The 14594-nt window shown below is 43.5% G+C and overlaps 1 protein-coding gene across 1 annotated transcript; it reads right to left on the reverse strand.

Annotated features, from left to right (window-relative positions):
- Nucleotides 1-904: 904 nt before the first annotated feature.
- Nucleotides 905-5712, reverse strand: LOC123019462 (C-type lectin BpLec-like). The gene is made up of 5 exons (XM_044422368.1): nt 5646-5712; nt 3929-4020; nt 3144-3284; nt 2779-2893; nt 905-1158 (listed from the first exon to the last, which is right to left on the reverse strand). The coding sequence occupies exons 1-5, from the start codon at nt 5710-5712 to the stop codon at nt 1091-1093; spliced, it is 483 nt and encodes a 160-aa protein (XP_044278303.1). The 3' UTR covers nt 905-1090.
- Nucleotides 5713-14594: the final 8882 nt, after the last annotated feature.

Here is a 14594-nt window from a genome sequence, read left to right on the forward strand (position 1 = left end):
GTCTCTTCTAACACCTTCCTGGATATGAAAACAAAGAAGCTAATTCTCCAGCGTGTGGGAAGCATATCATTATTACTGGTAAGTAAGTTATGCAGGCAGCCCAGCAGGAAATACCGGAGATGTTTCCAAGCTGTAGCATAATGCACCAGGAAACTGCCAGAGGCTTACTTACATTGCCAAGCATTTCTGTCATCATGAGGACTAGAAACCTTACTGTGAAATTGAAAGGTAAAGTAGAGCTTGCACAAATAGAGGGGGTATATGGGAGAGAAATGGACCTTGGTACATCTGTGAGGTTTATTTAATCCAGATGTTTGTGTAACAATTAGGAGAAGAGTGCTTGGGGCCTGTTGATTTAGAGCATCACTTATTTGAGCTCAGTATCATTGTCGTTATTGGCAGTCATTTTCCACGAAAGCTGCTCACACCATCAGTCCAGACTCTTTCTGTCTTTCCTTCCCTGCCTCTTTAAGCACCATTCCCTCCATTTCTGATGCTCAGGCACCAAGCTTTTCAACATGAGGCTGTTCACCTGCTGCTTACCTGTTGTGTCTACTTTTGGGTTTGTCTTGGAGCGCTTGAGATCCAAGCACTGCGAGAGAAGCGATTCCTTTCCTGCATTTCCAAGACAGAAGCTCTAGATGGCAGTGTGGTATAGCAGAGGAATGCAACACCCCAGTTTAGAAAAGCATTTTCTTCTGGTTTTTAAATTAAAGCCTACCATTTCCATGCTCCGAAAAAACCAAAATCAAATCAAGAAAATGCCTAAAAGTGCTTAAGTATCCAAAACTGCAACACACCATAGATTTAGAGAAATTCTGAGGTGTGTGGAAACACAAGAGTGGCACAAGAATCGTCTGGAAGGATACAAACACACCAAGAAATTTATGCATAAGGAGAGGGTTTATTGGTTTTTCACTGTGCTGCAGCCATTAGCAAAGGTCAGGAGGGGGACCCCTGAGGCAGCTCCTCCAAGACTGAAATTTGGAAGAGCATGTGTGGACTCCATGTTTCACTTTGCAAGATGTCACTCTATCAGCTGATCTCACATGGATGGATCCAGCAGGCACAGTTGGAGCTGGGATCTTCTCTAGAGTGTGTGCTTGCAGATGTAGGCGTTGAGTTTCTTGCAAGGAATATCATTCCACTGTTTGAATCCTAAAATGCAAAATAGAGCTCAAAAATTATCTCTCTGTAGGCCTTAAAAATAATTCATTCTTGTCTCAGTGGGTGCTAGCTGCAAGATGTTTCAACCTTTGAAGGCCTTTGATTTTCATCCATCAAAAGAAAAACTTCTAGTCCTCATGCTTCTAAAAGTTTTCATGACAGAAAAGATGGATACATGGGTTCAAATCAAAGCAGGTAAGTAAACTGAAGGAGTTCCTTCTTCCTGTTTTTTTGTTCTGTAAGAACGTAAGAAGTTCCATGCTGGATTCGACCAAAGGTCCATCTAGTCTAGCATTCCATTCACATAGTGGCCAAGCAGCCGCTCACAGAATCCCTCAAGCAGGATAAGCGCCCAAGTTCCTTGTAACTGGTGTGCACCAGAGTAGCACATGGGCAATGAAACTAGTAGCCATTGGTTGGTTCCTGCTCTGTGAATTTGTCCAATCCTCTTTTAAAGCCACCCAAATTGGTGGCATCACTGCATCCTGCAGCAGTGAATTCCACAGTTTAACTGTGCACTGTGTAAAGAATTATTTCCTTTATCTGTCCTAAATCTTCCCACTAAACAGCTTCATGACATGACCCCTTTGGATCCTAGTATGATGTTTACTTGCATCACACCATGGATTATTTTAAACAACATATCATGTTTCCCCTTACTCGCCTTTTTTGCCCTAAGCTAAAGAATCCCAGCTGTGGTTACTATTCCTCACAGGGGAGTTATTCCAAACCCTGAATTTATTTTTAAAGTTTGCTCCTTTCTGGGCTTCTTCCAACTCACTGTTGTCCTCTTGGAGATGTACTGATCAGAACTGTGCACAATATAGTGTCAAAGATATGTATAAAGGTTGTACAATCTTGGCAGTTTTCTTTTTAGTTCCTTTCCTAAATACCCCTAGCAAGGAGCTGGCCATCTTCACCGCAGGTGCACAGGGGGTCAATGTTTTCATGAAGCTGCCCAGATCATTCACTGCTAGCTCAGATCCCAGCCTGAGGAGATCCCTCATAATCCCTTTTGGTTTTAACCACCCTGAATAGTTTGCTATCATCAGCAATCGTGGCCGCTTCACTGCTTACTCCTAATCCCAGGTCAGTTTTGAATAGGTTGAAAAACTTTGGTCCTAATATAGAACGCTGTGAGACCCCATTGTTCACACTCTTCCAATGGGAAAATGGCCATTTATTCCTCCTCTTGGCATTCTGTTCGTTAATCAAGTACTGATCCATGAGGGGACCTCCACCCTTTTATTCTGTGGCTGCTAATTTTGCTGAGGAGCTTTGACAAAGTTTGCTAATGAACGTTGTCAAAAGCCTTCTGGAAGTCCTTGTAAATAAAGTCTACTGGATCAACCTTTATTAATGTGCTTGTCTTGGTACCTCCCCATACCAAGTTTTTCCACATCCAAGGCCAACCTTTTCTTTTTAAAGATTCTTTAGAAACAAAGCATATCCCCATGGGTGCGGCATGGAAAATATCTGGCTCAGAACAATTATACATAAAGTTATGGCAATCATGTGCAAATGATATAGATTAAGTGTAGTTCTCTAGCTTGGGGATCTATCTTGGAAGCGGCCGGACTTTCTGCAGCACCTGAGGATGGGCTGGCTCACCTGTGGATCGACGGAGCTCCACGCAGTGCTCATTGTTGTGATAGTTGTCGGGCTGCTGGCTCATCCAGGACACGTAGTTGTAGACCGATTCATCAGCCCACCTCCATTTCCTGGTCTGCAGAAACGGGACGTGCAGATCATGTGGTTAGCGAAGGAAGAGCCCAGGAAGGAGAAGAGATCTTTTGATTTTGATCTTTGAGAGAGTTTGATTGCCAGCGTGATGGAGGTAGCCAAGGTGGATTCCAAGAGAACATGATGGAGAGGTAGCACATGGGATTCGGTGTAGAACATTTCTGAGACAAGTCTACAAGGCTACCTTAGCAGGAACGGCTTGCTAAGGAATGGAGCAAGTGGGAGACGCTCACCTGACGGACATCATGGAGCCCGATCCAGACATCACTTAGTTTCCGCTGGTAAGTGGAGATGTGTTCGGCCACCAGGAGGGTCTCTGCGTTGGTCAGGATGGAGGCAAGGTGGGCTCCACGGCCATAGCTCTGGCATTCAATCTGAGGATGAACAACCCTGAGTTCATAAAACCAACTATAAACCATGGCTTCTTTTTCTGGATTGTTCATGGTTAGCAACCTCTAGTTAAACCATAGTGCAATCCACAATTCACCGACCCTACTCTGGGTTGTCATTGTATGTGGACTGGGAAGAGCCTCAGAATGCAGAGTGGTGATGAAAAAGATGACATTTAGGGATTGTTATGAAAGGAGCAGAAAGAGGTTGAATGGGATTCACTTTCATGTAAAATGGTGATGAGAATGAGCTTAGTTTTCTTGAAGGAAGGGCTGGGAAACTTGTGGCTGGATGTTTTGACCTAATGCTCACATAAGCCTTAGCACTCTCAGTGATGGCTGATGGGAGTTGTAGGCTAAAACATTCTCTCCTCTGTTACATTCCCTAAATTAAGAAGGATTCCTGCTAGTATGTTGAAAAGGCTTCAAATGAAGAGAATAGAAATTCTGAGATTTTGCATGGAACCCAATCTTGGGATATTTGCTTCAGAATTTCTAATTCATTTGCAGTCAAACCTGGTAACCTGGATGATTGGTGTTCAGTGCAAACTCTTGATTTTTCTCTGCATTGTAAGCACCATGAAATAATATATCAGAACTTGCCTGGTTGGGTAAGGAGCGCTTCTTACCTCAGCCTCTTGCCAGGTCAGCTTGTTATCGAAATACGCATAACAGTTTCCCTGATTCTGCAGCCACTCTCTTGCACAGGTGTCTGCCTCAGCTGCAGGGACAGAAGAGGGCCAGAAAGAAGACAAGAGAAGCCATGTTGTTTAGTATTAAAGCATCTTTATTCTTAAGGAAAACAATCCTACTATACCTTGGCTGGAGGTGAAGAAACGGTGGCCTCCCAGATGTTGTAGGACTCCTCTTCCTTTCACCCCAGCCAGCATGGCCAGTGGTCTGGGATGATGGGAACTGAAGTCCAACAACTTCCAGAGTGCTACAAGGTCACCTCCCCTGACCTAAACAATGCTGGAATGGGCATTTGAGAGCTGGTGGATCACCATGTTTGCAGTTGGAGCCGTAATCTGGTGGTCTGTGTTGGAACTGCTCCACCTTGCTTCAGTGGATTGCCATTGGTCCTAGGACAGCTCTATATATCTGGGGGATAAACCTTCTCTCTAGTAGGCCACCTTCAGCAAAACCATTTTTCTTGGCATTATGTACACCAGTTGTTTTTCAGACCATGCTACTGGATGTCCTGGGAACAGTTGGTGTAACCCATAGATGAAGCTCTTCATTTGAGTTGTGCCTCCTGGTTTTCCCAGAGGCAAGTCAATACTAACATGGTTTTCTTGCATGCTAACAACTCCAAGGGAGAGGTGAGAGCATTTACACAAGGATACATATACACCAGCATAAGCACCTCTGTCTGGCTTTCTAAGCAGCGAATGGGCTCCAGGAACTATAACTAGATGAGGAATAAATTGGTTTCCAGAACAGGATGAATAGAACATGAACATTCTTGAATAAGAAGGCCTATTTGGCCTATGTTCTTCAAATTCCATGTGTATTGGATCCAGCTTTAGCCCTATCTAGAGTAAACCCATTGAAATCAATGGGACAACTCAGTCATGAAGACTAACATGCCCATTTAATTTCAGTGGATTTATGGAGCAGGGCTAAACTTGGGTTCAACCCACTTGACTTCAAGAAACCTTTCAGATGGATGGCAAAAAATCAATATCTAGCCAAGAACTTCTAGCTCTTCCACCACTTAACCGCTTTGGACTGCATTTATTTATTTCATTTTTAAGCTGCCCCATAGCTGAAGCTCTACATGTGGGACACAGCAATGTAAAAAATTTTAAACATAAAATACATTATGACATTTTTAAAAAGTTAAGACTACGGTATAAAATGGGAGTAAGAACTAGAATAAAACCCAGCAGCAGCACAAAGATTCAAAATACATTACAAAATTTAAAACAGACTGAAACTAAAATTCCTGAGCCAATTCCTGGGAAAATAAGAAGCCTTCAACAGGTGCTGGAAGGCAGTGCAATGCATCCAATCTTAGTCAAAGTTCACTCATTCATTGTATTGGATCTACTCTAAGTAGGACTGAGGTTTAGCTCAATTAATATCAGCTCAATTCAAGGCATGCTATTCATTTCTTCTAGAGTCATAGACTTGCTAGATCTTACTGGGTTACACTACTTGAAAAGGTGGCACCTGTTTGTTTTCATTACCACTCAAGCCTGAAAAAGATTTCAGGATGAGTCACTTTCAATATCTTTTAAAAACCCTAACTGGTCAATCAAGCATATTGAAAGATTGCTGTTATTTATCCAGGTTCTGTTATTAATTGTCCATAAAATGTCAGTATTTCTTGAAGAAACTTACCTCCTAGGAAAGGATTGGCAACCAGGATGCTGAGAAGGCAAATACCGAAATAGGTGATCAGTTCCATCTTTACCTTTGCGAGGAAAGGACAATAAGTTCAAGAAAAGTGTAGAGTGAGTGGCATTTGTTCAAAGTCAAAATATGAAGGAAGGAAGGAAGGAAGGAAGGAAGGAAGGAAGGAAGGAAGGAAGGAAGGGAAGGAAGGAGATTATTGAAGGAGAATGCCTCAGAATGGAAATGCCATGCTTCTTCTGGATGCAATCGGATCAGAAAAGTGCTCGTGGTGTTTTGTTTTCATCTGATAAAGTGACACAAAGAGTGTTTTCTTTAACAGGTCACTTTAACTTCTTTAACAGGTCACTTTAACTTCACTCATTGCATTCAAAGAAACCCAAATTTGTCACCAAGTGTGCATTTGGAAGAGATCTCGTGTACTCTGACAAATGTATCTCTGTGATACATACATATTTTTGGAAACTCACTTCTGTCAAATGCTTGATGTTGTTAGCTGTACACTGAAATTACGTCACATGTGAAGAGGACCTGTGAAACCCCAACCCCATGAAGCAGCGCTTGTTTTCCAATAATTTTACTCTGCATCAGTGACAACAGCAACACATTAATTAAGCATTATTCTTCTGCACAAAAGTTTCAAGCACCTTATCCATTCTGATGTATCTTTCCTATGACTGGGGCTTAACTCTCATTCTTTTGCTTTAATTTAAGAGTTATTCCTACCTTCTCGTAAGTCCTTGTTCACAAATCCATCACCTTATCTCAAAGTCCAAGACTGGACTCAGCTCTTCTGCCACTCACCTTGTGGTGCTCCTCTGGTGGATGGTTGATCTAGAGGTCTCTCTGATGGTTCCTTGCTTTCTGGCCGACTGTTTTATAGACCCCAAGAAGCCCTGGTGCAATCCTGAGATGCACTAAACGCTTTGAGGATATCCTGGTCTGCTCTTTCTTCCATTTTGCATAATCTAGAGTCAAATGGGTGGAAAGGAGCTCATATTGCCATCCATCAGTGGGGCTGGGCAGGTGAGGAAAACAGTATTGATTATCAACATGACAAAATACGTTCATCTTCCTTCTGCCATTGGCTTTTAATTCCAAACACTGGCCTGGTTTGAGCAAAATCTTTCACAAGACTTCCTTAACTTGCCAATTCCCATCCAAAGCCTTCATCTCCCCAAATCATCTAAAAGGCACCAGGCTGGGGAAGGGTGGATTTAAACTAATGAACAGAATTATTTTTTGTAGTTAGCACCCACATGAGCTGTAGAACTTGGGAAAGTAGTCAAAGATACTTGGCAGTTTCTTTCAGCCTAATTCACTGAGCTATTTCCCTCCTCAAATGTTTATTTTCTCCAAAGAGATTTGGTATATCTGCACACTTAGAGGTTCCCGAACTCTCCTATTTCTCTCTTATATGTTGAAGATGCAATATTTGTTACACAAATATTCACACTAGGACAACGAGTTCACCATTATCATTTCCGTTACTCCAATTCAGCAAGTGCTGTCACAGAATCATAGAATCATAGAATAGTACAGTTGGAAGGGGTCAGAGGGCCATTGGGCCCAATCCTCTGCTCAGTTAGTGCAGGACTCCAAGGTAAACCATCCCTTTAACTTTTTTTTGTGTTGGCCTTGAGGTGCTAGTGGAAAGATGGGGGTGCCAGGGCTCCGACTGCCAGCTCCGAAGTTGGAGTGCTGCCCCTGACCTCAGAGATGGGAATGCAAATTATCCTATGGCCCCTCAGAAAATGATTAGAGTGCATAGGATCTTTCTCTAAATAATCAACAGGTTTTTATGGTAAAAAAGACAGAAGAGGTGGTGGAAAAACATCAGAAGATTATGAGTGGAAAAATACAATGGCTGGACTTCTTGTAAATTTGGTGAGTAAGGCAGGGGAATAGCTTCATAAAACCTTATCTGGAAGCACCCTTTGTGCTGGAAATCTTAGGATTTTCCATCTTTTCAAGGCTTATTGACATACATACTAAAAGTAGGAATGTGTGAAGAACCCTTTTGGGGCTGAGCATTCGTTGGTTTCCTTGGGCTCTGGATTTCTTTGCAGCTGCCCTAAGTCCAAGGTCCCGCTGAGCATGGCCAGTGTGTTTGGGGCCCTCACCAGGGACTGAGCCCATGTGCCGCACAAGCAGAGTCCCAGAAGGTTGCTGGTGGCTCAACCTTGTTCCTCAAGTGTTTGAGGACTTCCTCTCCACTGGGCTTGCTTTGGGTGCAGCATGAGAGCAAGCCCACGAAATGATAGAGGAATGGACCCTGTGAGGTTTCATCCCAACCCTAATTATAAGTGAGCTCTATTCTCTGAGTGCAATTGCTAATGGAGACCAAAAGTCACCATCCATGAACAAGACCAAGTATCAGTAGAGATTTGCAACAGTAGGGGAAGCTCTCCTAAGGTGGGGACCCCCAAAAAGAGCCCAGTGAAGACTGAGAGTGCTGAGTGGCCCCCAGAGACTAAATGAATGTGGCGCTAGGAGAAGAAAAAACTAGGTGGAACAGGGGAAGCACAGTTGCTAGCAAGAAGAATTGAGCCCTGCAGTATTTGGTCATAGGCTCAGAGTATGTTCTGAAGGCACTTAAGGCATCCAACATGCTAAAGCTAAGCAGGTCTGGGGCTGGCCTGAGCTTGGAGGGGAGACCACCTGGGGACTCCATGTAGCCACCTTGAGTTCTGCAATGGGAGAAAGATGGGATATAAATGGATGGGCTTCTTGGCTGGAGAAATTTCACTTGCCACTTTACTGAGGCTTCTGCTTCTGGAATCTTTATGGAATTCAGATTGTTTTTCCACCCTGTTTTTATTCCTTTCCCCTTCTGCATGTTCCTTTGCACAACCACAAGATGGCGCTGCAGCATAGTGGAATTGTAAAACTACACAGATTTCATTCCAGTTCATCCCCCCTTTTCAGATAATACTACACTTTCCTTGCTCAAAAAAACAAAAAACTGGAGAAATGCTTGGAAAACATGGGAGACACCCCTCAGGATGAGAGCATTGTGTAAAGCTCCCCCAAAATTCTATAAGTGAGGAATTGTGAGTGTACAATAAATGCCCAGAGGGACATAAATCCCCTCACTCTCCAGAGGTTCCACTTCTAAGAGTAAATGACTGGTCTGCAGCTACATGACACCATTGTAAGCAAATCAGGTCTGGCCCAGTAAGCTCTGTCTGGAAGGGGATACAGCCTGGGAAACAAGCACACTTGAACTGCCCCAAGCAATTCCTAAGTACAGCGGCATCCAAGTCTAATCCATCAGATGTATGTGATGTGACATTTAAAGGTTCAGAAGCAATGGCCACCTTGCCCAGAGCACCTCGCATCTGGTTTTTGTGAGCACAGCTTCAGTCCCCACATCAATGAGAAGGAAATATCACACGTCCTTCCTGTTTCCCCTTGTTCCAGGGACAGCCCCCATTTCTGGCTCTTGGTTTTGGTTAATCACTGCCCTTCTTTTGTCCTTAGTTTGTATGGCACAACCAGACCTGATGGTTTAATCTGAGCCGGGACCTCTGCTTTTCCCCCATCCTTCACTGAGCACTGAATTGTGGAGAATGAGGGGTTCCTAAAAAAATAAGCAAACAAACCCTTCATTAGTGTGATGTGACTTATCATGTCCCCAATCCCCCACCCCACCTACACACACATCCATACACTCTGCAATGGCGAATCCAAATAGCCAGTGCTGAGTGGTGCATTTGGAGCAGCTTTTGCAGGAAAAGTAAGAAGAGATTTAAATAACCCTCTGCTAAATGAGTCTTTTTTAAAAAATGATAATGTTAAGGAAATGATCATACATATTTCAAAGGCAAAGTTGACACAAAAGGAAGTACCTGATTTTATTTAATGTTTTCTTTCACCTTCTCTCCCCAGCTGCAAGAGTGATTAGAATTCAGGTGGTCATCTAAGGGACATCCAGTCCCATGGAAATGTCTCCCTATCCTCCTCATGCCCTGAAAGCCCTTATTAGCCTAATAAAGGAAGTTTCCTCTGGCACTAATTGGAACTTTTATGCTAAGGCAAACAGCTGTGAGTATAGAGGAAGAGTTAACCCATTTTCAGACATCTGGTCCCAGTTCTGTTTCATGAACACCTAAATACACACTTGCATGGCGGATACTTAGAATAAAAGGCACATCAAATATGGATCAGCTTCGCACATCTAGTTTGGCTCTTTGAAGGCAGTGGGGTTCAATGTGGCACAGTGTCCCATGGCAGAGAAGAATATTTGACAGTGAATAGGCATGGAGGGTAAGTGAGATGCTTATGCATTAGTTTAATGGCACCAGGGACTAGTGGACACCTCCAGCAATAGCTAAAGAACATACATTTTTCCTGATGACCACACAACAGGGCTCAGTTTCTTTGGGTTTGATCGGAGAGGCACAAGAAGGTTGAAAATCTAAAAGAAATTCTGTCAGCAAGGTCAGAATGTGTAAAAATAAGCCTGGAGGCAGATGTTTTGACACCAAATGTCCTAAAAGGAAGTGTCGGTCAAGAGAACCATGTACAAAATGTAGCTGAATCTTTCCTGCTGGTTATGTTTTCCCCTTTTTTATGCATGTGTCCTTTTATTGAGCAATGTTTCCTGCTGTGACATTTTCCGTTACTAATCATTGCAAAAAGCTAAATGCATAAATTTGCTGTGCATGAAAACTGTAGCAGCTGGTGTTGACTGAGACGGGCTCCCTCTTTATTAGTGTATGTATATTGTTAGTGTACAATAAAGAGGTTGTTTAATATGAAAAATTGCTGGCGTTGCCTGTCTCGCTCATGGTCAGACAACAAACAAGATGGACTCCAACATAGCCAAATACTATAGAACCTCCAAGCACTGTGGTAGGATATCTTGGAAGCTGATGCTTCCTGCTGTGATGATTGGGGTTTGGACAACATGATAACCCACACTCAAGATTTAAGTATGGAACTGTGGGTTGTTGCTGAAATGCAGGTTATTGTGTTGTCTGAACCCAGCCAAGATAACAAGCCCTGGTGAACAACCCACAGTTCACATCCCCAAACCAAACCACAGGTTCTCTTCATGGGTTGTTCATGGTTAACTGGCTAAGGCTCCCATAGGATAGTGGGGTTCAGACAACACAACCCATGTTTCAACAACAACCATCCACATTTCAGTGACAACCCACACTCACCTCATGATTGTAGGTTAGCATATCGTCTGAACCCAGTCAATGTAGCTTTTAACAGGTGAGACTGGCTTCAGCCAGGTGGCTTCTGGCACTTGGCCAGTCTTTGCTGCATGCTGAATCCAAGCCTTCTACAGGGAATAATCCACAATAAATAGAGACAGTCGCCACTTATGCTTCAGGATGGCTTGAGTTCAGACCTCACTTGGTTGGATGGCTATCTATTCATAGGGTTGCATCTCAACTAAATCTTACAGCTGACCCAGTGAAATCAAAGGGACTTGAATTATCCATAACTAACTTAAGTTCCACTTGTTTCAATGGCCCTACTTAAATTACATCTAGATCTGGATGCATTGTCTGTAGGCTGGAGATAGCCACAACCTTGCCAACGTTACAGAGCTCTGACTCTGGTCACTACAGGGATGGGTAACAGCTTATAATTCCATGTATGCTACCTGGATTCCTTGGAACAAAGGAAAGGGGTGCAAATAAATTAAATAGTTACCAAAATAAAGGAATAAATCTGCACACAGAAAAATAGCAAGCCAGAATGTGGGACAGGCTGGATTCATTTTTCTTGACACGCTGTTTTCTATGTGAACTGATGTTTGTTTTGAATGGAAATGGAACAAGCATGAAACCTCCATTTGGAACTTGAAGGAGACCACCAAGTGGCTTTATGATGAATTGGCAATGTTGTTTGCTTCTTCTTTCCCATCAGGACATAGATACTTAAATGTCCTATTGTTTCAGTTAGGTTTTCTCTACCTAAATAAAGGGTGGTATGATATTTTTGAAATGCTGATGACTGGCAATATGAGCTGTTTTATATTAGTTTGGCCCTAGATTATGCAAAACTGAAGAGTCTAAAATTCCTTGAAGCCTTGAGCTCATCTTGGTATTGAGCCTTCCAGCTCTGAAGTCCACCACATTTGTCCACTCATGAGAAGAACATCATCACAGAGTGAGAAATGGAGATGATTCATATGCCTTGATCAAAAGGTTCCCACAAGCTGAAGCGGCTGCAGAATGAAAGGTTTTCAGAACTTTGATACGGTATTTTGCATCCATGTCCCTAAGTGAAGTGTTAATTAAGGTGTTGAGGTAATTTCAATATACAGCAAAATGTAGAGTATGAAACGCTTGTATTTGTAAACACATGCCTTGAAAAAAAAAAAAAAACAAGCCAGGGTGAAACTCCTTCTTAAATGCAGACTGGGTGGCAAAACAAGATTTCTTGTAATGCAATGTGGGAAGTGAGCCTTTAAGGATCCCTCTTTGCTTCCATGTATCAGATGAAAACAGATGAAAACACACGTTTTCCTTCGATGCAGTTCTACTTCTCACAAGAAGGGCCCGAGGCAACTGAAGTACATGGTTCTCGGCAACTTCCTTCCTTCCTAGTTTGGCACTGGGCAAATGCCATTCACTCTACGCTCTTCTTGAATGTTTTGTTCTTTCCCCTTCAAAGAGCAAAACATTAGGTGGGGCTCGTCACCTGCTTTGCCCTTTGCTCTCTAGTCTCATTTCCAATCCTTTCATGTGAGCTGAGTTCCTTCAAGAAATATCGACCTTTTGCACACAGTTACTAACAGGACCTTGATGAATAACTGCTACCTTCCTTTACTCTTGGTTAACCAGTTGGGGTTTTAAAAAGATTTTGAAAGTGAATTATCCTGAAATCTTTTTCAGGCTAGAGCAGGAAGCAAGAAGCAAAGTCAGTTTTCAACGCCACAGATTTTATCCAAATGTGGAAGGTGTTAGCTCTGCAGCAATTTTGCTGAAGTGTGATACTGAAGGCAGTGCTCTTGGGTACCAGAGCTGTGGCCACGGGGCCTCGGTCCTCAGCAAGACAGAGACATTCTTGGAGGCTAAAGGAGTCCATACTTGCAGCAAGCACTCAGCGATGCTCGGCTTATGCTCTGCGATGTCTGTCAGGCGAGGCTCTCTCACTGCCTCCCTTGCCATTTGTTGGCACTGAGGCCTCATTTATTCATTTCCACTGGGGCCTCAGTGGCTGAGAGAGGAGGTGGACAGAAAATATATAGTTCATACTTAACTATGGAATTCACTTCCACAAGATATCCAGATGGCCAACATTTGGATGGCTTTAAAGAGAGATTTGACAATTTTATGGAGCTACAGTACCAGGGCCACAAATCCCAGTCACTCTATGCAAACTCCAGTATGCTCAGACATGCCAGTTGCTGGGGAATGTGGTGCGAAGAGGCCCTTGTCCCCTTTTCTATATTTAGCACCAGAGCTCTGATTCCATTTTGGTTCAGCTGGAGCCTGTCCTCTTATACTGGCCTGGTTTGTCCCCGATGTCCCTCAGTGCCTAGCTCATCTAAAGTCTCTACCCCTAACGATGAAACCCGAGCCCCTTCTCCCTGCACCAGCATCTCATCCATGCATGGACACCTGTCGGCATCACCACCTAGTTGGCACTGCATGTGGAAGAGGTAGCATTTCAGAGAACGCCACCCTGGTGGTCTTGGATTTCAACCTTCAAGGTAGCACCTTAAATTTGGCTTCCAGGACCTCACAGCTGCTTTCTCCTCTCCATCTCTGGTGCCTTCATGGACCACAACCACGGAATCCATTCCAGCACTATTTACAAAGCTGTCCAGATGGCAAGTGGTACCCACAACCTGTGCAGCAGGCAGCTAATCTGACTTGTGGCCCACAACCAGCCTAATGATTGAATGCCACATGCCACATGGATTCCATACTTGGAATAATATCGCAGAACAATTCTGTTTCTCTACCGTATCAACTGTGGTCAATTTTGCAGCAAATCATGACAAAATTCCCACAGCCTCCAGTGCGGAGTCACCCAAAAGGAATTCAGAGCCAGGTGGTGCACAGAACAGCTCAGTGCCCGAGGAATGAGGAGCAGGTAACAGGGTGTTTAAATTTGTGTGACTTTGCATGTGAGCAAAAAAGCTCATTGCAAAGCAAAGTGCAGCTCTGCTCACATGGACTGAGCTCTTGGTTCTACCAACAGTTCCTCGCTGTTCAGGCCCAAGGTGGAGGCAGCACTCAGGTGGAATGCTATCTCTGGAAACCCATGATGCCAGCAGATCCTGGCTGTGTTGACAGTCGACACCCGCAACATTTTCTGTCTGATCAGGGAGGGAAGTACAATCCCAATAGCTAACTTTCACTGTTTTGCCTGAGCATGGAGCTGAAAGGAAGTTGGACTGGGCTTGTTTCATGCTTAAACATTTTTATGCCTTTAAACATTTAATTTAATCAGCATGGATTGTTCCAAACCCTCTATTCATCTCTCTCTCTCTCTCTCTCTGCATGTATGTGTGTGTTTTAAATGTCCCTGGGTTAGCTTGCCTTTGCCTTGTGCAATGAGGGAACTCGTCCATCAGGTAGTCCCTTGACTTTACTGCCCCAGGTTTTAGCCAGTTTTCGACAAGGTTCCAGGTAAAAGCAGCTCAGCATGCGATGACCTCAGCAGGACACGGACAATGTAGCCGCATGTCAAAGAGAAAAACAGACCTGAGTGAGTATATCAATACTTCTGTTTGATGATCTGCAATGTAGAGGTTGGAGAGCTTCAGGACCTTATCTTAGGATTTGTAGGGAGCATGCAAGTTGAGTGTTATTGTGTGTGTGTAAATCTGTATTCTGATAAAATGCACTCAAAGAGCTGAGTGCTAGTGTAAAGCCCGCACAGTCTAGGAATCAGAGAAATGAGAGTGCAATTCTCACCAGGACAAATTGGGTACAGATAACTTCTTGATCATAAAACTTC

Source organism: Varanus komodoensis, unplaced genomic scaffold (genome assembly GCF_004798865.1).
Source record: "Varanus komodoensis strain SLA01 unplaced genomic scaffold, ASM479886v1 scaffold126, whole genome shotgun sequence".
NCBI classification, from domain to species: domain Eukaryota; kingdom Metazoa; phylum Chordata; class Lepidosauria; order Squamata; family Varanidae; genus Varanus; species Varanus komodoensis.